We start from the raw sequence: 23,015 nt of genomic DNA, 5'->3' as shown, positions 1-23,015 counted from the left end.
CTCCCCCATCCAATTCTCTGGGATGATCGCTTTACCCCTCCCCCCACCACGTGGCTGGTAACAGGGAAGATCCAAACACGAACAGCTCAGCGCCAATGGCCACACACAGACCCCCACCGCGTGGCTAACTGCGGGGAGGATTTCTTTTCAGGCACAGGCAAACAGTCCAGTAGGAACGGCCACCTCTGAATGTCCCCTTAATTAAATTTCCCTACTCCAACCAGGTTACCATGAACGATATCACTCTCTTGAGGATAACACAGAGAGATAAAGGATGGATATTGCTTGAATGCCAGCAAACACCGGGACCATACGCTGCCAGGCTTTGTCATGCAATGATATCAGATTACTTGCTACTAGCATGGCGTGGTAAAGTGTCCTACCATGGAGGACGGAATAAGGCTGCTCTCCCCAGAAACCTTATGCGAAGGCTTTTAGAGTACCTCCAGGAGAGCTTCATGGAGATGTCCCTGGAGGATTTCCGCTCCATCCCCAGACACATTAACAGACTTTTCCAATAGTTGTACTGGCCACGAATGCATCCCAAGTCCTCAGGGCTACTTAATCGTTAAAAAATGCTTGCTTTTACATGTATTATATTTTAAAAGGTACACTCACCAGAGGTCCCTTCTCCGGCTTCATTGGGTTGGGAGGGTATTTCAGTCAGGGTGAGAAAAAGATCCTGGCTGTCGGGGAGAATGGTATGCTGTGTGCTCTCCTCAGGCTCGTCCTCCTACTTACAAGAAGAAAGCCAAGGAAAGTGTGGGCCCCTTACTGAATGAGGGAGGCAACCTAGTGACAGAGGATGTGGAAAAAGCTAATGTACTCAATGCTTTTTTTGCCTCTGTCTTCACGAACAAGGTCAGCTCCCAGACTGCTGCGCTGCGCAACACAGCATGGGGAGTAGGTGGCCAGCCCTCTGTGGAGAAAGAAGTGGTTAGGGACTGTTTAGAAATGCTGGACGTGCACAAGTCCATGGGGCCAGATGCTTTGCATCCAAGAGTGCTAAAGGAGTTGGCAGCTGTGATTGCAGAACCATTAGCCATTATCTTTGAAAACTCATGGCGATCGGGGGAAGTCCCGGACGACTGGAAAAAGACTAATGTAGTGCCCATCTTTAAAAAAGGGAAGAAGGAGGATCCTGGGAACTACAGGCCAATCAGCCTCACCTCAGTCCCCGGAAAAATCATGCAGCAGGTCCTCAAGGAATCAATCCTGAAGCACTTACATGAGAGGAAAGTGATCAGGAACAGTCAGCATGGATTCACCAAGGGAAGGTCATGCCTGACTAATCTAATCGCCTTCTATGATGAGATTACTGGTTCTGTGGATGAAGGGAAAGCAGTGGATGTATTGTTTCTTGACTTCAGCAAAGCTTTTGACATGGTCTCCCACAGTATTCTTGTCAGCAAGTTAAAGAAGTATGGGCTGGATGAATGCACATGTCTGGGGCTCTGTCCCAGAGCATCCGTTTGATCCTTTAGTTTTCTGGTACGCTTGTCTGAGCTCCTTAAGTTTCACACAGCACTGTGTTGCGTCCCTGCTGTAGCCTCTGTCCCTCATGGCCTCGGAGATTTTTTGAACTGTTTTGGCATTTCGTCTTTTGGAACGTAGTTCTGATAGCATGGATTCCTCTCCCCATACAGTGATCAGATCCATGTTCGGGCCATGCTGGAGCTCTTTCTTGATTCTGGGACTGCATAGTCACCTGTGCTGATGAGCTCTGCATGGTCACCTGTGCTGATGAGCACACCTGGCCAAACAGGAAATGAGATTCAAAAGTTCCCGGAGCTTTTCCTGTACACCGGGCCAGTGCATCCGAGTTCAGAGTGCTGTCCAGAGCAGTCACAATGGTGCACTGTGGGATAGCTCCCAGAGGCCAATACCTTCAGATTGCGTCCACACTAACCCTAATTCAAAACAGCAATGTCGATTTCAGGGCTAATCCCCTCGTTGGGGAGGAGTACAGAAATCGGTTTTAAGAGCCCTTTATGTAAAAAAAAAATGGCTTCATTGTGTGGACGAGTGCAGGGTTAATTCGATTTAACGCTGCTAAATCTGACATAAACTCGTAGTGTAGACCAGGCCTGAGTGTCCCTAAGCCTGACTGCCAGAAGCTGGGACTGGATGACAGGTGGATGGATTGCTTGATAAATTGCCCTGCTCTGTTAATTACCTCTAAAGCATCTGGAACTGGCCACTGTTGGAAGACAGGATACTGGGCTAGAAGGACAACTAGTTTGACCCAGTATGGCAATTTTTATGTTTTTATGTTCTTAGTCATGGAGAGATGACAGGGTTTATTAGGGAGAAATTATTGTTCATTGAAAAGGGTGAAACATATTTAATGTTTTCATTTGGAGCCAGGCACTGTGGAAATGGGATGCATTTCATTATCTACAATGAAGATACTTCTAAAACTACTACAGCATGAAAAAAAATCCCTCATCCACAGTACATAATGAGTATCTTATTCAACAATCCATTCAAGTAACCTTTTCAGAAAAAGCATTATTATTCCTTTGCACTCACACAGTACCAGAAATATTAGTGATATTAATTTGCACGTTTGCAAATTGATCCTTAAGGGGATTTCAAAGTTTAGTGCATATAGTTCATGCAGCTTACATAGGCACAAACATACCCGGTAAGTGCATGCAAATCAGGAACATTTGTGTGCATAAAGCCCATTAGTGATGACATGGGTGAACAGATATTAAATCACAGGTGTACATCTTTATATTTGTGCATCATAGTTTGGCAAATGCAAACATGCAATGCAATACATGCAGGCACCTAACTTTGAAAAGTGGGCCCATCACATTTTATGGCATCGTAAGTCTTTCATGATGACATGACATCAGAAACCTTTGATGAATTCACATGAGTAGCTGCATATATTAGAAACAATATAGGTACTTATGAAGTGAAATTTATACTTTAGGTTGGGTTCCCCTATGATTTAGAGACATTCATCTGTTATGATGTGCAATCTGAGCAGAACTTCTAGGCCCAAAGGGATTATGGGCAGAGTTCTCTGTCACTGTTTTGGTTTTATCTGTTTTTCCTCCTCCAGAGGGGTTCAGAGCTAAACCAGTAATATTTTCTGAACTCTCTTTTGTTGTTTAAATTATCACACACACAAAAGACTTTCAAGGACTCGGGGGGGAACTCAACTCTACTAAATTGATATTACTCAGTGGAAAAACTGGGACAAGGGAAAATAAAGTTGTTTGTCGCCAAGATACAAATCATAGTTATGAAGACATACTAGGTTTTTTTAGAGACTTGAGATCAACAGAACTGTCAGTAATGAGTGAGAAACAGTTTAACATTCTGATGGAGAATAATTTGGCTCTGTCATTAGGTTAGCTATTCTAGTAGCACCATTAGAAATGCTCCCTTTTTACATACAAACAAAACACTTATGTTAAGCGGCATCCATATATTTAATGTACTGATTTAACAACACTCTGAGTTTGTCTTTTTGAAGACTTCAGAATAACATCTATAAAATCAATATGGATAATTTTTAATTACGGCACTGCAACTATGGTTATTTAAAAACCCAGTGCCTCAGCAAAGTAGATGACAAACATTAATGAGCAGTAATGCACACATGGTAGTGTAAATGAAAGGATAATGAAAGCAATTTATTTGAAAATTAAAATATGATTAAGAATGGCAGCCTGTACTAAGGCCCAGATGCCTAAAAAAAGCAACCAACGTGAAACCAGACTCTCATTAATTTAAGAACCTTATGAAATTGCTTTCCCTTTCTTTGACAGTTTTTAATATAAAGTAAGTTAACTAATCGACAGCGTATGTGCTCAAGAAGCCCCAAAACCCTTGGAGATGTTTAGAAAAAATGTAGTACAATACTGGGAAAGTCTCCAAAGTATTGGCCCAGTTCAGCTAAAAAAACGTTGGCTCCCTGCCATCTGCTACATTTCTTGAGTTTAAGATAGTGAGTTGTTCAAAACACTTTCAAACATTATCTAATTAGTCCTCACAACACCTCTTTGAGGTAGGTATTATCACCACCATTGAGAGGCAGTGGGTGCTAAGTTTCAGAGTAGCAGCCATGTTAGTCTGTATTCACAAAAAGAAAAGGAGTACTTGTGGTACCTTAGAGACTAACAAATTTATTTGAGCATAAGCTTTCGTGAGCTACAGCTCACTTCATCAGGTAAGATGAGCTATCAAATGGCTCACCTTGATTATCACTACAAAAGGTTTTTTTTCTCTCCTGCTGGTAATATAGCTCATCTTACCTGATACTCTCATTACAGTGTGTATGGTAACACCCATTGTTTCATGTTCTCTGTGTATATAAAATCTCCCCACTGTATTTTCCACTGCATGCATCCAATGAAGTGAGCTGTAGCTCACGAAAGCTTATGCTCAAATAAATTGGTTAGTCTCTAAGGTGCCACAAGTACTCCTTTTCTTCTTACTTTACAGGTGTTGATAATCCATAGTTACCATTGACTCCAGTTCGAGCTGAGGGCACTTAGCGGGTCTGAAAAAAAAGGAACTTTTTATTTAAGTGCCTAAATATGGATTCAGGTGCCCAGCTTTATACACCCATGTTTGAAAATGTTAACCTACATGACTTGCCACAGACAATAGTGGGAGTCTATGTCAGAGCCGAGTGCCCCATTCCCAACTACTAAACCACACTGCTCCTTAGGACCAGAATAGATAGATCATGGCAGAGGTTCTCAAACAGGGGAGTAGGCCACCTTGAGGGGGCACAGAATGCATTTGGGGAGGGGGCTTTAGAAGCTTTGGGGGGAAAGCTTTTTTACCCACAGCAATGAATAACTAGCAAAGCTGATTCTTCCAGACCTATCAGGTTCTCAGATGGCGCTGTGCATTATGACAGTTTTCTGTTACAATTAAATGTGCACACCATACGTAGCAAATGGATTCATGTACAGATGGCAACGATTTTGTATAATGCTATGTAAGTGTAAGCATCGACCACAATCGCGGTTTTGCTTTTGCTCTTATAACAATGTATTGTTGGCACTATTCGAATCATGCCTTACTGGTTTTAATATTTCGTGAGAGCTGCATGTTGATTTTTTTTATCATTCGTGTATGTACTTGTGTGGCAGGCAGCTGGTGAGGGGAGACACAGACTATTACAGACACAAAGAAGGGGGTGGCGATCAAATAAGTTTGAGGACCACTGTCTTATGATGTAGTGAATTAAAATCCTGAGGGAAGGTTCACTTTTACTAATTCCTTATTGTAAATTATGACATTTGGTAAAAGAAAGAAAAGGACAAAAAGAGAAAGGCAGTCATGCTGATACTAAACCCACTTCCCTGGTTCAAGTTCCAGCACGACAGGTGCAGACCTGACACCCTGATCAAACAGAAATCACAAACCCAGAATTAAATATGGGCACTTGGAAAGCAATTATCAGGGAAAAGCAGGTCCAACTAAACACTAATTTTTGTTATAAGAGCCCAGTTCATAAAAATATTAACTTGTACACAAGGCTTGCATCTATTACATCTATTTCCAACTCCCAAGGAAAAGAGCGTGCTGTGCAGCTATCAGCAAAACGACTTCACCATTTGCATTCTGTTTGGGTGCATAGTTACAGATGCAGAGTACAAGACAGTGCTGTATATACCCATACTTAGTTTCCTTTATTGTGTACAGAATTTCAGTCCAGTGTCCTGAACATCAGGATTTACACTCTAAAACCAAATAACTAAACACTCCACAAAGCTGTTTGTATATATGGCCTTGAATGACACAAACAAACAAACACACACCTTATTTAAAACCTGGGCACTAGATACTGAAGCTCTGGCTTTTAAAACCTTTTTAAAATGTACCATAATCACAATTTAATCATCTGTAAGTAATATTATTACTTAGACTGTAAGTTCTTTAGGGCAGGGACTATCTTTTTGTTCTGTGTTCATACCAACCCCAACATAACTGGGTCCAGGTCCATAGTCTTCTAGGGACCTACCATAACAACAAAACAACAACCATGTGCAGTGGTTTAAGCAGCAGCGTTATTTTTTAAGATTCTGGTTTATAGCTCATGGACGTTTTTAATTTTTCAATGATAGAAACTGACTAATTAGAGCTAGTTGAAATTTTGCCTTCAAAAAGTCTTTCAAAGGGAGAAAGACAAATTTGTTGAATCAAATTTCTGTGGGAAGGGTCAGCTGTCAATTATATTTTTCAAGTTTTCATTGAAAAAATGAAAATCAGAATTTTTTCAATTTTTAACACACTAAAACTGAAAAATGACAGCTTATTGGGCAAAAAATTAACTAATAAATCCAGAAATGTTTGCCCAACCTGCTGGCATTTTTTGATTCTTCGCTGTTCGTGACGCACAACCTGCTTGCTCACTCCTTACATGGTCTTGAGGAAGAACAAGGCTTGAAAGGCCCAGACATGTATTTGTAAGTCTCAGTAAAAAATGCCAGGTTTCCCATCTCCCATATATATATATATTTAATTCCACTGGGACATTTTCACTTCCACCCACCCCTCAAATAAATCAGTCCCGCTCCCACCAAATAAATCAGTTCCTTTCCTCCCATCCTCCCCAAGGCTGGCTCAAGGTTTTTTGCCGCCCCAAGCAAAAAATTTTCCGCCCCAAGCTCAGGTGGGGCTGGGGCTCGCAGGCGGCGCTGGAAGCGGAGGGAGTGATGTCACCTTCTCCCAGCACCTGCAGGGGCTTTACCCCCTCCCCCACCTGGCTGCGCAGAGAAGCCCCGATATAAGGGGTGGCACAAGGCAGCGCAGCAGCCAGTATGCATATGAGGCGGCGCAGCCCCGGCTCCCTGGCAGGACTCGCCCTCCCCTCCCCAGGTAGCGGCTGGGCCCTGGCAGCTCAGCATCCCGGGGCCGGGGCTTCCCCTTCCCGCTGCGGCCGGGGGCACGGCGCCCTCACCCCGTCTAAGTGGCGCAGCTCCGAGAGCGCAACTGCTCCGAAAAAGAAAGGGTGGCCAGAATGCTGCCCCTGGAAATGTACCACCCCAAGCACATGCTTGCTTTGCTGGTGACGAGAGCCGGTCCTGATCCTCCCAAATAAATTTCATTCTCCCAGTATAAATCAATTCTACCCAAAAATAGTTCTGCCCCTTAAAACAATAAACAACAAACAACAACTCAATTCTGGCCACCAGAAAACACAACCTATCAATTTGTCCCACTGTCTACCTCCTAAATGTTTCTTCCCTACCCCAAGATGGTCAATTTTGCCCTCCTCCCCCCAGCATCTTTGCTGGACTCCTTTCCTGTTTCCATTGCGTAGGTATACACAACCTCTTAGTAACTCCTCCCCACTTGAGCCCTGTACTATTCATCCTCCCTCTTCTTTCCTTTGAAAGGGGCAGCACCTCTCTGTCTGCTATGCTCATTACTCCTCAATCCTGCCCTGTGAAAAATGTTGGTGTTCTAGTCTATTCTGAAAGGGAACCTGACCTGCTCTGTTTCGCCTTTCCTTTTCCAGTCTGTTACAGAGATAGCATCCATAGCCTGCTCGTTCCTTCCAGAAAGAAGCCAGAAGCTGCCTACACAAAATTTCTACTTGCATAACTCTACCTTCTTGGGGGGCCCTTCTCAGCCTGAAGTCCCTGTCACCACAGATTTTGCAGCATGTGTAAACCAGCCCCAGCAGTGGGGTTAAGAGGATTAGGTACAGAACTGGGCATCAGGTGATTTTAATCCAGGGTCTGCCATTGACCTGCTATGTGATCTCTGTGTGGGATAACTGGGAAGCATAAATGTTTGTAAAGCACTAAAACACTGAGATCCTCAGACAATACAGGCTAGATAAGCATAAAATATTATTACTAACCCTTCCCCAGGGTGACAAAGACCGGAGCAGAACTCAGCCGTACCCTGACCCAGGCAGGAAAATGATGAAAGGACTGACCAGGTTACAGGTATCAGACCCCCATCCAGTATGAGAGGAGCTTTATCACCTTGCCCATATGGCAAGGCTTGCTGGCAGAATCTGACTGCAGCACCAGCACCAGACCTTCCTTAGGATAGTCATGGCAAGTGCCTACGGCTACATCTACATTTGGAGTTTGCGGGAGGGAGGGTGATTTCCAGTTCAAGTAGCCATACTCATGCTGGCTCTCACAAGTTAGCATGCTAAAAATAGTAGTGTAGCTACAATGACATTGGCAGTGGCAAGAAATGGCATGGACTAGCTGCCCAGAGTACATACCCACAGGGTCCGGGCGAGTTTGTACTCAGGGCACCGAGCCATGCCACCACTCCCCACTGCCCATGCTACCACAGCTACAGTACTATTTTAGCATGCTAACTTGATGATAACGAGCACAAGTACATCTACTTGAGCTGCGCATCACATCCTCAGTTCCAAGTGTAGATGTAGCCTATATATATTATTATACTCTAACCCTTTTTCCTCAGCGCAGACTGCCTCAGCATTAACCAATGTTGCTGGTTTAAAACTGGGTTACAGTAATTTCATCACCTTTTGTTATAAACAAATAGTAACCTTTATTATCAAGCCTGGAGATGTGCTATGGTCTACCATTTTTGCCTTAGATTAATATACAGGGACTACTACAAATTCTGAAATAAACATCTAATTATCCATGACAAAACTGGCAAGATTTTAAGGGCAACAGCTGTACTTACAGTTGATCTGCAAACAGCACTTTCCCACCATTAACACCGTAATAAAAAACAAAGGAAATTGCTCTCATCTACTGAACACATGCCATTTTATAATTTCATCTCTTAACAAAAGGCTATTTGCTGGCTATTTCTTTAGAGGCAGCATTATTCTGGGATATTACTAAATTTTACAAATATTTTTAGAATTTGCTACTTTTAACTATTGTTTTTTTTCTGACAGTCAAGCCAATCTTTCAACACATCATCTCACAAATTGCTTCAGTTCCAGCTAAACTGGAACAATGCCACTTTAAGTTAGGTGACAAGGACTAATCATCAATAGGAGAAAAAACAGAACCAATAGCTGCTTAAAATGTATATTTTAATCCTTAAGAAATCCATTGGGATATTAACAAAGGGTGGTTTTGTCTGCAAAAAGACATTAACATAGCCATTTATAAAACTAATATGAAAGAGAGCACAGCTCTAATAATAATCCAAGTACACAGAATAACATTATGGAAATAGGATGACAAATTGACCTTGGCTTATCCTGGATGAAGATGACTTGTGAAATGAAAATTTGGCTGTAATTTGTTCTTGCTTTTCCTAAAAGGTTGAAGGCATTTCTATTCCAACTGACTAAGAATACTGTTAATGTCACATCATTAGGCAGGATATACTTACGTACAGTTATTTTAGTGCATACAAATAATTTCAGACTTTTTTTATTCTTAGAAAAACTCCCCTGCTCTCCTGCTAAAGAAAAATGAGTGGGTGTGAGCTATAGTACAGGCAATTCCTAACAGTTTTTAAACCACTTCCAAGAAAGGAGTATCTGCTGTAACTGAATCACTGGATGCTCTACACTTATGTATCAAATGTTTCTTCTTGACTTAACAGGAGTCATTTGTTTCAGCATTGGAGACTCAGTGCAATACAGGACATGATGACAATTCCTTCAAACAAATGTAGAAAAATAAGTAGTTATGGATTCTTATGGGGAAATATGGACTTGAGTTTCCACATGTATAACACAGATCCTCCTCTTAGTTAGAGCACATCCATTTCGAGAAATGGATTCACATTAGGATACATCCTGGTGAATGTATCTTGGCATCATTGGCAGGCATCAAAATCTATGTAGGGCATATGAGATAAGCATATTGGAGGGTTTCAAATTAAAGTGAAAACTTATAAAGCTAGGTCTTTAAACCTACATTTCTGATGTGTTATACCAAACTTTTCAACAAAAAAGATAATTTTTCCTGATTACTAAATTATGTTACATAGTCTTGCAATTTAATATATCCTTGCAAAAAATTCATTAATCTGGAACCAAAGAGAAAAACTGAAATCCACTCAGAAATCAATGAGATAACCCAAAATATGAATAAATAAGAGCTTGTCAGAATTTGTTCTGTTTTCATTTTTTCTATTGATAACAGAAATATTTTGACATATGTTACAGATAAATATTAAATAATTATTTATACTGTGTACATTCATGTGTCAACTTTGCATACAGACAGACCATGGAAGCCTACGTTATACCAGGGTAACTGAGATCAGAATTTGTTCTAATATACTTAAACATATAGTACTTATAATAATGGATACTAACAAGAGAAGATATTTGAAGGATTTAAGAAATATTTCCATTCAAAACTAATTGGTATCACTGACAAAAATTAAGCGAGGTGTAATGGATAGTGCAGCATTTGGGTTCAAAGAAACACTACACACAGACTGCAGGAACTAAAACATTACAGCTGTCAACTGACAGTCTGGTGGCCTCTCTTCAAAACTTCCAACTGCCAGATGCAATGCACTTTGTAAACCTACAGCTACACTTATCAATTGTAACTTCTAGTGAAACACATTAATTCTGCAAACAATGTACATTCTGTTTGCCTGCTTCTCTATTATGAAATTTTTTGTTTCCAGAAAATTAATTACAAATATGTTTCAATAATAAATAAATTGAGTAGCAGCAATTAGCAGTGCACAAGGAAAAATAATACATAGTGTGGTGATTATATTATATTTCATCAACTCACCCCTATAATTTAGAAGAATCATTAGAAAGAATAAGGAAGGAGAAAGACGGAGGAGGCCTGGAGAAACAGGAGAAGTATGTCACCAGACAACAAATGCAAAAATAAAAAGCTAATAAAGCAGATGCACTGGAAAGTATATTATGCTTCACAATAGAGGAGTTTGGACCTATTCACTCAGCAATAGCATGCTAATCACCACTCAATCATTTTCAGAATACTGCATCTGAGGCAAGTCAAGACAGATAAAGCAGTTTGCCAATTCTGCACACCCACAAGTAGGTATCTCATCATACCAAGCACTTACCATAGCTAAGATTTCTCATATCTAGAACCATGATCTTGATAATTATTAATGTTGCTAGCATTATTTTTATGTTTTTTCCTATGCTGCAGTGTTTGGGGATATTTTAAAATTTGAGTTATGCCTTTACCAGTTAGAAAATAGTACAGCCCCTAGTAGAAAAAACAAGAATACACTTAAAAAAACCAAGTATTGAGGCAAATTGCTTTTAAGAAAGAAATTGATTCAGATAGCATATGCAGTTATCTTAATTAGTATTAAAAACACAAGAGCTATAAATCAAGTTTCATACAAATATAGATATGGTCAGGAAGAACTCTCCCCTCTGAAATTCTCAGGTATACTGTACTTTGCTTGTTACTGTATTTTTTTTGTTTTTGTAAGATTTTTACATGCTTTCCTATGAAGAATCTCCTACAGTAGGAGAGGGGATAGTGGTAGAGACAGAAATTTGTTCTTTGCCAATTTGATATTTCTTGAAGTATAACAGTATTTCTTTGTGTATAACATACACAAAAATATATAAAAACCCTTTTTAAAAAAAAAAAGACAAAAAGTTGCCTCTGTATTACAGTTTAATAACATTTTCTGTTACTAGAAGCAAGCTCAAAGTCCAATGTAAACAAAAGAGGAAATCCTCTGAAAAACAGAATTGACAAAAATAAATGACACAAAAAAGTCTCAACTCCATTTGCTGTTTAGATCAGCTAATTAACATATTTATTGAATTATACTGGCAACGAAGACAGCAATATATTGAAATCCAGATTTTTTTCTTCTTGATTTAAAAGCAACACAGATGCTTATTACAAAACAGCAGTTCCTCTTCTCATTTTTATCAACCCTTTTTTAACAGCCTGACATTGACAGTTTCAAGCTTAATTGTACATTCAGCATGTACTGTTAATTACATTAGATAAATGGATCGCATCAGAACAGTGTATTCAAAAGAGATCATGTGCCAATCTTACAAATTTAAAATCAAACAAGCAACTCTATAGACCCCAATTCTTGAAGCTGTTTATCAGCTGAGTACTAGAGAATATTTTGAGTGTCATTATACATCAAAAGATGAAAGACATGCGTCTCGCAACCATAGTTGGTGTTCCACTTACACAATGCAATGTAATTATATGTTATAGCAGTGCATGCTTGGAACCACTGTAGTTAAGGGGGTATAGTATGTCAGTGTTTTATCCACTGTAAACTCTCTTTTTCAGCCATGTAAATTTACTCTCTTATAAAAGAGAGGAGTCTATCACACCTGGTGATACTTACTGTACTTGTGCTAATAAACAAGCAATTGAAACTTATTTGCAGGATTGGTGGAAGCTTTATGTACGTTGCAATCAGCATCAAAATTGCTGCTATGCTGAAATTTAGTACACGAGGCCTCAGATAAGGAGCAGTGGTGGCTAATATAAGTGTTTTGTGTGTTTATAACTGCAATCAACTCTCCAGGCATAAACTACCCTCACCCCCATACAAAATTGGCTGTAACATTCTCTGATACAATGCATTTGTTATCCACACAAGGGGGGGTTCTGCCAGGTAACTGAGAACTTTTGGGAATAGGATATCTGGAGCCTGAGCAGCAGGGTCTCTGATCATATTTTCACCTCATATAGGTGGTTGCAAATTGCAATCCACTGCACTCACATGAGCCGCTGAGCAAGAGCACAGCAACTTATGGGAAGCACCTTTAATGTAGTGTCTGTGTTCCATGGGAGCAGCCAAGAAGCTGCTTTGAAGTGCTGCCAAATTAGCACATCTCACAGATTTTCTGGTCCTGCCCTTCCCCACACATTTTGGGTCTATGTTGCTGGCACTGCACAAGTTTTGGCTTCCCGATCTGGCCCAACATACACTCTGGTCACCTTTTCATCATGTAGTACAGTGAAGGGGTGGAGGAGACTGCCTTCACTGCTATGACCCAAGCAAACTCTCCACACGCACACTCCAAAGTTTATGTCATTAAAATTATCCACCAATTTGTGTCTTTGTGGTAGGCAAGGGGATTGTAATATCAGTGGAACTAGTAGTTCCGCTGTCATACTGGTTAAGGGCACAGGGGATTACGAGGACCTGGATATTGGCAGAATGGTATTTTTCCTTTAAACAGATGTACAAAAGCTGACTAAAGCAAAACAAAGCTCAAACTTCAACCTTTGTCCACTGAATTGTGCTTCTGATTTGTAGTGCACAAGATTGAGTCACCTATCATGGAGTGAGCCTGCCATACCCAGACACAAAAGGAGAAACCTAAGGACAAGTTCAGCAGGTTTAAAATCAGACTTTTATTTTAAAACACAATTTTTGGTGCAATCAAATCAGTATCAACCCAATTATGTTGAGGGTCTATCTTGTTAGGCAGCAGGGTCAGTCAGAAATGAGCAGCCTCTTGCAATTTTTCATCAAATCAACCCCGTAATTTGAGAGCCAATGCAAAGAAAAAAAAACAGCATCAGACAGTAACGGCTTTTCCTCTCCACTCCAATCCAAGCATTCTGATTTTTATTTTTTTTAAAAACTACTTCTCTTTTCCATGAAAACCAATACAATATATAGTAAGTAATAAGGGGGTTGTTGTCTCTAGACCTCCACGTAAATGCCAGATACTTGCAAATGTTTTTCCACGGCAAGTTCATTTGGTTCACTAAAAGGCAGAGCACTAGTTTTAAGTATTATAGTGCATCTTCTACCTAAGTGATTTGTGGGAACTGAGGGATCTGCCTGAAATTGTAAAATGTGTGACATATATTTATAAAGTCCTTTGCAGACAGCAATCTACCATAATAAGAAATACATTAAGAAAATACACAAACTTTATGTTAGGGACTCTTGGTAACTCAAGGAGATCTTAAAGGGTTCGAAAATGTTGGGTTACTTTCAAACAGAGAAAAGATGAGACTATGAGTTACCAACTACCAATAAGCACAAAATTACAGTCCGTTGCATTCACCTAACCTTTATCTAGAGAATTGAGTAACTGAATCTGCACATCTAAACTGACAAGGAAAACAGTGGAATGATAAGGAAGATTTCTAAATTATTTAAAGTGGTTTCCATGCTTCAAAAGGTTCATATACTTTTGTTCCTTTATATATCTACAGCTATTTAAGTTTGCCTCTGTCTCTGAGACAGGCAGCATTGTATCTATGATGTTGAAAGAGAGAAAAGTAATTCTAAAAGTTTGAGAAGACAATTCTCCCACTGGGATGCTGGTGCAGAAGAAGAATTAGTTGGCTGGTTTGGCAGATATTGAAATGCAGGAGTCCTATCTCTAAAGAAATCAGCCCCTATATGCTTCCATCTCCTCCAACAGGACAACGGCACTTTTAAGTATTCCAGTCAGAGTCTGCCAGTCTCTTTTAGGATCAAAAAGTAGAAGGGTGTTATTAACACATTTTACAGCTTAATAGCATACATACAGATCTCCCAATGGGGGCACCGGGCCACTAACGGGAGACAAGATCCTGGAGTGATCAACTCTGAGGATTGGGGAGGAAGATCCTACTCTAATTCACAGGTATGTCACTGGTAGAGACTCAATGACATGCTGCTTTACTTTGCTTTCCCCAATGACAGCTGATAGAGAGTGAGTTTGGGAAAGAGTAGACGTTTCAAATGTGTAGTCTGTGGGATATGGATTACTTTAATCTCCCTTCCCAAGCTAACCACCGGTGGAATACTTTTCCAATATCTGCCAACTACTGGCAAAGGGCTTGTATTCTTGCAGCCTTTACTCGTCTAAGTTGTTTCACTCAAGTCAATGGGATGACTTGCATATTCAAGAATGATTCACATGAATACAAGTTTCTGGATCATGCACTCAGTGACAACTGCAAAACCAACACTAATTTGCTAATTAACTTAAAACTCTATATGAATCAGAGAATCTACTTCTATGCATGCTGCTCACATAGTTCCCATAACACACAGGACCAGGTTGTGACTTTAAGACACTGGTCAGAGAGGTGAGGCTGAGGAGAGGTTATTCTGTAGGAAGATCACCTAGAGAATTCTGGTTTCATTGGCCAGTGCTTCCTTTGGGTAGGCAGCATTACTGGCACTAGTCTTACACCAGCATTAGGACTAGACTCTTCACAATAACTATGGAAGTCCCATGCCCAGTTTCTTACACCCTCCCCACACACCTCAACTCCACATATCCTGATGATGGATGGTCTGGCCTATCGAGATGATGGAGAGCGGTAACCAAAGAAACAATCCACAGCACCCTAGGATGCAAGTATTTTCATTTTCCCTTTGTTACTTTCCTTTATCTCCTTTTCCTTCCAATGGTCCTATTTTCCCTCTGGCTTCCCCTAGCAGTAATGCTAATGAGCTAATGGTCATTCAAAACCACAAGTTCTTTTCAGGTGATAACTCTGGGCTCCTAGCACCTGATCTGCCAGAAGGTCATTGTTGCTTGGCATTCATCAAGAGGTGAGAGTGAGTACTGGCTGGATATTTCAATTCCAGACTTCTCTAACTGCAATTTTATCAATGTAGCGAGAATATCTCCGCCACTCTCCTCTCGCATTTGTTTGATCCCTTCATTCATTAAATCTTTCCTACAATGCCCTGATATTTTACAGTCAAGTATTTATATTCAAGTGCAATAATAAATCTATCTAAACACTCCCAATGTATCTGTCAGAATAGTTTGTAGGTGCAATATTTTAATATTATATATATTCTTATGTGTATTGATATACATACATATTGTATATAAAAACACATACACACAGTAATGTATATTTCAGACAGAAATATAATACCTACATTCCACTGTGATAAGGGCAATAGCTACCTACACCTTGATGTAGTATGGCATAAGCATTTTAGCAGCATCCGTTTGGAAAGAATCAGTCCCACACCAGTGACTGCTTTTCTATACATAAAAATGGCATGACTTTAAAGTCTGTTCACCAGTGGGCCTACTAATCTAGAAACTGGAAATTTATACTATTCAAAAGGGGAGATACTTACTTCTAGATCTTGGAGGCTCACAAGATAGATGTTAGTTCTTAAAGTTGTCACATTTGTAATGGCAGAAAAGTTATTATAGATCTTTTTTGGAGGTTTTTATGGTTCCGAGTCCGGGATTGTAGGTTGCAAGGTAACTAAGTCACATAGCTTTACAAGTGGAATGAATTTAAGAAATAGCCTCCAAAAATGTTAAGGCTCTCTACGAAAAACATTCCTTAAACAAGTTTTGTATAATGTGAGACCTACACTCAACAGATTACAGAAAGGAGTGGTATAAAGGTTTTAACAACACTTATTTGGGATCACCTAATTTCTACACACCTGCATTATGCACCAGGAGCTACCAGAGACTCTGTGGACACAAGCAGTCATGAGGATCACTGCTCCCTGCCCAAGCAGACCCAACAGCACAGTTTCCCCATCATGATCCCTTTCATGGGAAGGAGAAAAAAGCAGGGGAGTTCACACAGGCTTCAGGGCAGGACCTGTAATAAGGGCTTTTGTCCCTGCACCAAGAGCCATGTTTCCATCTCTGGACATTTGGAATAAAATGGGCACCATCTGACTGGTTGTTTGTTTATTCACAGAGATCTAATCTATAGGGTTTGGTGAGAAGTGTGGAAGGAGGGCTTATTTAACATGGGAGGGCGGGCCAGCAGGACCCATAGATAAAGGAAGGAGATTTCTATTTTTAAAAAATAGGACAAGTATGTGGTATGCTTAAAATGGGCACAACTGCAGTTTGCTTTAATGCAGGAGTTCCCAAACTTGGTTCGCGGCTTGTTCAGGGTAAGCCCCTGGCGGGCCGCGAGATGCTTTGTTTATATGAGCAGCAGCAGGTACAGCCGCTCGCAGCTCCCAATGGCCGCGGTTCACTGTTCCCGACCAATGGGGGCTGCGGGAAGCAGCGTGGGCCAGGCCACCACTTCCCGCAGCTCCCATTGGCCGGGAACAGCAAACCGCGGCCACTGGGAGCTGCAAGCAGCCGTACCTGCTGACGCTCAGGTATACAAAGCATCTCCCGGCCCGCCAGGGGCTTACCCCGAACAAGCCATGAACCAAGTTTGGGAACCCCTGCTTTAATGCATATTGCTTCCCCATATTTTCTGTCTTGTCTACTTAGATCTGATTATAGGTTTGGGGCCTGTGCTGCTGGACCTGTGAGCTTACGGGAGCCCTGTTGAAGCCAATGAGATGCCACAAAGATTTGCACAAGTGGATCTGAATGAAGGATCAGGGCCCTTGATTGACTTTTTGCCTAATTCTGTTTGTGAGACATGTAGCAGTTATGGGCCCCAGATAATAAATAATACCTGCACACACGCACACACCCCACATGTGATGCTGAGAGCCCTGTCAAAGTGCATTTGTCACATATATCTTTGGGCACCCTACCCAACATGCATATTTGCCTGGATTATTTCTAACATTGCAGATCTCTGAGTATCTACAAACAGACACCAGATTTTATTACAAAAAGAACCAGCCCACAAATGGGATATCTAACTGCAAAATTACACTTGCCTAAGGCATAAAATGGAACATAATCAGTCTTAGACAAATGATGAAGTTTTGGGTTCAAGATCTTATGGCTCAACAGGTCTGAAACTGGGAACTTTGTTCCAATGAAAAGGGGAAATTCCCAGCTTGCTAGTGGTATACTCAATTTCACCCCTTGATGGTCATAACCTACCTAATAGGGACATTGTGAAGATAAGTCCGTAAATACTTGGGAAGCGTTCAGACAAAAACCTAGACAGATTACAGAGTGCTGAACTTAAAAATAATGCCAATTAGATGTCTTGTGGAAAAACTATTTCAGGGCACGCTAGAGATATTTTAAATATATGCAAAACTAGCAAAAGCTAGCTCACTGCCTGTAACAACAATGAAAACAGTAATAACAATATTAACAAAAAACCCTGTTATTACCATAGCCACAAGCGAGACTGCAGAAATAGCTAGAGAGCACAGAGCTAAGTTTACTTGCTCTGTCTCAGATCCTCTCTTTCCAGTGTGTTGTGCCATTATCACCACCTCAGTATCAGCTCTTTTTCAACCCTTTGAAAATGAGAGGAAAAAACAAAACAAAAACATCTCTTGATTGCTCATGTTAGGATCTTCAATTTTTTTAATAGCTTCTCCTTTGACTAGTAGCATTGTCAGTTCCCCAAGGGCAGAATTCAGTTTTCAAATATGCACGCAGAATACAAACCTTCCAATAATACTTCCTTTAATAGTTTAAATTCTGGGATATGTCATCTATTGAAAAGCACATACGTGTAAAAACAGACACTGATGTCATTTATATTGAGACATGGCAGCTTAGGTATATAGAATATGCCAACGATTTATATAAAACAGCAAAACATCGCTATCTTTCCTTATGACTTGGTGTCTGTCAAAGGCAGTTTTATTTCCTCTGAACTCATTGGATTTCTTTTCAGTCTCTGTATCTCTTTGATACAAATAGAGGTTTTGTGCCATGTGTGGCAAATTATGCCATGAACCAATTTGCATATCTGCAATTAATTTGCATGCAACCATAAATGCCAGCTTTAAAAAAATTGTGTGGATTTACTGCTCATGCAGTTCTAATGAATGAAGACCTGGTTTATCCAACAAGGCTGCAGAAGCCAATCCTCCAACACACACCTGGTCAATCTGCCTCAACCCTGAACTTTTAGAGTTGGAGGGACTTCCTCCAATGATCACAGGGGGGTGTAGTTCAGTCTCCATGGCCCATGAAGTTCTCAGCATCTGCTGAATCTGCCAATGAGTGCAAACTGTGGTGGTGAGATTTTGATTTGGGAGCTGGGACTGAGACCTACCATTATTGAGATCACCAAAGATCTATTAGATTGGAACAATTTTTAATCAATGTTGAATTGGGCTAGATTCAGACTGCTGGCCTACAGGTAATAGGCTATGTATCTCATTAGCACTAATGTGAGACATCCAGTTCCCTAATAAGTACTAATATTATACCATCAAGAGTGAAGTTTGTTTTCTGGAAAGGAGCTAATTAAATCAAGTTCTCACCTCTTTGGAGCTTGCACAGGCAACATCTCCCACATATTGGTCTCAGTCTCTTCAACCTAACTCTATAATATGTGTCCCACCCTGAATTTAAAAGAGATCACTCCCATTAACTAAGATACTCTAGCCTTTTATTTTATTTAAGGTACATTTAGTGAGGTTGTATCACACCACCATGGGTTCGGTTCTGGTTGCTACAGCTCAACAGAGTGAAATTGCCTCTGGTGCTTTTCTGAAATTTGGAGACTCTAATGCAGTGGTCCCCAAACTTTTGAGGGTTGCATGCCTCTACCCCCATCCCTTATCCCTGTCCGCACCGTGCCCCCACCCCCCTCCCCTGCAGAACCAGGGTTGGGAGGAGGGCCGCAGCTTGGGGGTGGGTGGGAGCATGGACAGGAGTAAGGAGGTCGAGACTGGGGACGCAGTTGTGGGTGAGTCTGGGAGCAGGGCCATAGCCATGGCCTGGGGCCAAGACTGGGGGTGAGACCGAAGCCACAGCCAAGGGCCAAGGCTGGGGGCGGGGCCGAGAGTGGAATTGCAGCCAGGCTGCAGTGAGGGCCAGCAGCTGTGCCCCTGGCAGGTATGGAGCTGCACCAATGCTCAGGATGGGGCCACATGCGGGGCCAGGGCCATGGGTGGGAGTGGGGCCAGAGCAGAGCTGAGGGCAGGGCGTGGCTCAGTGACACGCCCCCTGTGGGCCTGGCCTTGGCCTGCCGCTACCCCCAAAACATTCTCTCTCTACTGTAATGCTAGAAACACACAAAGTCCAAAGTCTCTGTGTATATATAAAGTCTGCTACAGTTTCCACAGCATGCATCCGATGAAGTGAGCTGTAGCTCACGAAAGCTTATGCTCAAATAAATTGGTTAGTCTCTAAGGTGCCACAAGTACTCCTTTTCTTTTTGCAAATACAGCCTAACACGGCTGTTACTCTGAAACCAGTCCAAGGATAATGATCACAGACACAATTACAAAAACAAAGAGTCGTATCTATACTACAAGTTTTATTAAAGCAATAGGTAAGATTGTTGATTAATGGCAGTTAACTCACGCAATTAACTCAAAAAAATTAATCATGATTAATCACACTGTTAAACAATAGAATACCAATTGAAATTTATTAAATATATTTGGGGTTTTTCTACATTTTCAAATATATTGATTTATATTACAACACAGAATACAAAGTGTACTGTGCTCACTTTATATTATTTTATTACAAATATTTCACTGTAAAACTGATAAACAAAAGAAATAGTATTTTTCAATTCACCTCATACAAGTACTGTAGTGCAATCTCGATCGTAAAAGTGTAACTTACAAATGTCGAATTTTTTTTTTTACATAACTGCACTCAAAAACAAAACACTCTAAAACTTTAGAGCAGGGGTGGGCAAACTTTTTGGCCCGAGGACCACATCAGGGTTGCGAAACAGTATTGAGGGCTGGGTAGGGAAGGCTGTGCCTCCCCAAACTGTCTGGCCCCGCCCCCTATCCGCCCCCTCCCACTTCTCACCCCTGACTGCCCCCTTCAGAACCCCTGACCCATCCAACCCCCCTTCTCCTTGTCCCCTGACCGCCTCCACAGGACCCCACACCCTATCCAACCCCTGCTGCTCCCTGTCCCCTGACTATCCCAACTCCTATCCACACCCCTGCCCCCTGACAGGCCCCCTGGGACCTCCAACCCATCCATCCCTCCCCCACTCCTTGTCCCCTGACCACCCCCTTCCAGAACCCCCCGTCCCTAACTGCCCCCCAGGATCCCACCCCCATCCAACCCTCCCTGCTCCCTGTCTCCTAACCACCCTCACCAAACCTCCGCCCCATCCAACCGCCCCCTGTCCCCTGACTGCCCCCTGGGACTTTCTGCCTGTCCCCTTACCCTTACCAGGCTGCTCAGAGCAGCAGAACAGGCTTATTTGAAAGACTTGGAGGTGGGCAGGCACAAGCCGCGCTACCCGCGCGGCGGCACAACCACAGGAGAGGAGGGACAGCGAGGGAGGGGCTGGGGACTCACCTCCCCGGCCAGGAGCTCAGGAGCCGGGCAGGATGGTCCCGCGGGCCAGATGTGGCCCGTGGGCCATTGTTTGCCCACCCCTGCTTTAGAGCCTACAAGTCCACTCAGTCCTACTTCTTGTTCAGCCAATTGCTCAGACAAACAAGTTTGGTTACATTTGCAGGAGATAATGCTGCCTGCTTCATGTTTACAATGTCATCTGAAAGTGAGAACAGGCATTCACATGGCCCTTTTGTAGCTGGTGTTGCCAGGTAGTTACGTGCCAGATATGCTAAACATTCATATGCCCCTTCATGCTTTGGCCACCATTCCAGAGGACATGCTTCCATGCTGATGATGCTCATTACAAAAATAATGCATTAATTAAATTTGTGACTGAACTCCTTGTGGGGAGAATTGTATGTCTTCTGATCTGTTTTACCTGCATTCTGCCATATATTTCATGTTATAGCACTCTTGGATGATGACCCAGCACATGTTCTTTTTAAGAACACTTTCACAGCAGATTTGACAAAATGCAAAGAAGGTACCAATGTGAGATTTCTAAAAATAGCTACAGCACTCAACCCAAGGCTTAAGAATCTGAAGTGCCATCCAAAATCTCAAAGGGACGAGGTGTGGAGCATGCTTTCAGAAGTCTTCGAAGAGCGACACTTTGATGCGGAAATTACAGAACCTGAACTACCAAAAGGAAAATCAACCTTCTGCTGGTGGCATCTGACTCAGATGATGAAAATGAATGTTCATCAGTCCACACCGCTGTGGGTCGTTATCGAGCAGAACCCGTCATCAGCATGGACGCATGTCCTCTGGAATGGTGGTTGAAGCATGAAGGGACATATGAATCTTTAGCGTATCTGGCACATAAATATCTTGCAAAACCGGCTACAACAGTGCCATGTGAATGCCTGTTCTCACTTTGAGGTGACATTGTAAACAAGAAGCGGGCAGCATTATCTCCTGCAAATTGTAACCAAACTTGTTTGTCTGAGCAATTGGCTGAATAAGAAGTAGGACTGATTGGACTTGTAGGCTCTAAAATTTTACATTGTTTTATTTTTAATGCAGATATTTTTTGTACATAATTCTACATTTGTAAATTCAACTTTCATAATAAAGAGATTGCGCTATAGAATTTGTATTAGGTGAACTGAGAAATACAATTTATTTTGTTTTTAACAGTGCAAATATTTGTAATAAAAATAAATGTAAAGTGAGCACTGTAGACTTTGTATTCTGTGTTGTAATTGAAATCGATATATTAGAAAATGTAGAAAAACATCAAAAATATTTAAATAAAAGGTATTCTATTATTAACTGTGCGATTAATCACGATTAATATTTTAATTGCTTGACAGCCCTAGCAATAAGTAAAGTTACAATTATCCATGCACATAGAAAGCCTACAAAAAACAATGCAATAATTATAACTGTAGTAATACTCACATCTCAATAGATGATCATTGCTAGAGGGATGATTCCTGCTGGAGTTTCTCATAGGGTAGTCTTCCCACTTTTACCCAACCAGGAAACCCTCTTTTATATTGTAGTTCTGAATACACCTAATACTTCCTGCATATTCATGAAGGTGTCAACCCTCTTTTCCTTATCTGTACTTCACGCTCTATGAATATTGGGCCCCCCATTTTTCATAGGTTGTTGTAGCTCCTCCTCTTCTCATTAGCATATACGCACAGCACATATCCTGCGGTCAGAACAGACATTCAAAGATCATAGAATCATAGAAGATCAGGGTTGGAAGAGATCTTAGGAGGCCATCCAGTCCCATCCCCTGCTCAAAGCAGGACCAAAGATATTCCAATCGGGTGTCTTGTGGTCTTGAACAATATATTATAGTCTATTGCAGTCTAATTTTCCATAACATCACCTATTGGCACATCTTTTCAGTAACCTTGTGATCTTGCTGGCAAAGGGTTAGACAACTATGGTTGAAGTT

The 23,015-nt window shown here is 41.4% G+C and overlaps 1 protein-coding gene across 2 annotated transcripts in view; it reads right to left on the bottom strand.

Moving 5' to 3' along the window:
- The window catches only part of PTPRN2 (protein tyrosine phosphatase receptor type N2), a 1,054,095-nt gene that overhangs the window by 779,976 nt on the left and 251,104 nt on the right, over nucleotides 1–23,015 (bottom strand). The window contains exon 1 of one of the 2 annotated variants that reach the window (XM_073334547.1): nucleotides 10,704–10,755. The exons of the other annotated variant lie outside the window; for it this stretch is intronic. Within the exon in view, the coding sequence (XP_073190648.1) occupies nucleotides 10,704–10,725 (22 nt within the window). The 5' untranslated portion in view covers nucleotides 10,726–10,755. Of the gene's footprint in view, nucleotides 1–10,703; nucleotides 10,756–23,015 lie in introns of those variants that run through there. 2 annotated transcript variants of the gene reach the window in all.

The sequence above is a fragment of the Lepidochelys kempii genome, chromosome 2 (assembly GCF_965140265.1).
Source record: "Lepidochelys kempii isolate rLepKem1 chromosome 2, rLepKem1.hap2, whole genome shotgun sequence".
NCBI classification, from domain to species: Eukaryota; Metazoa; Chordata; order Testudines; family Cheloniidae; genus Lepidochelys; species Lepidochelys kempii.
This window is presented reverse-complemented; position numbering and strand designations above follow the sequence as displayed.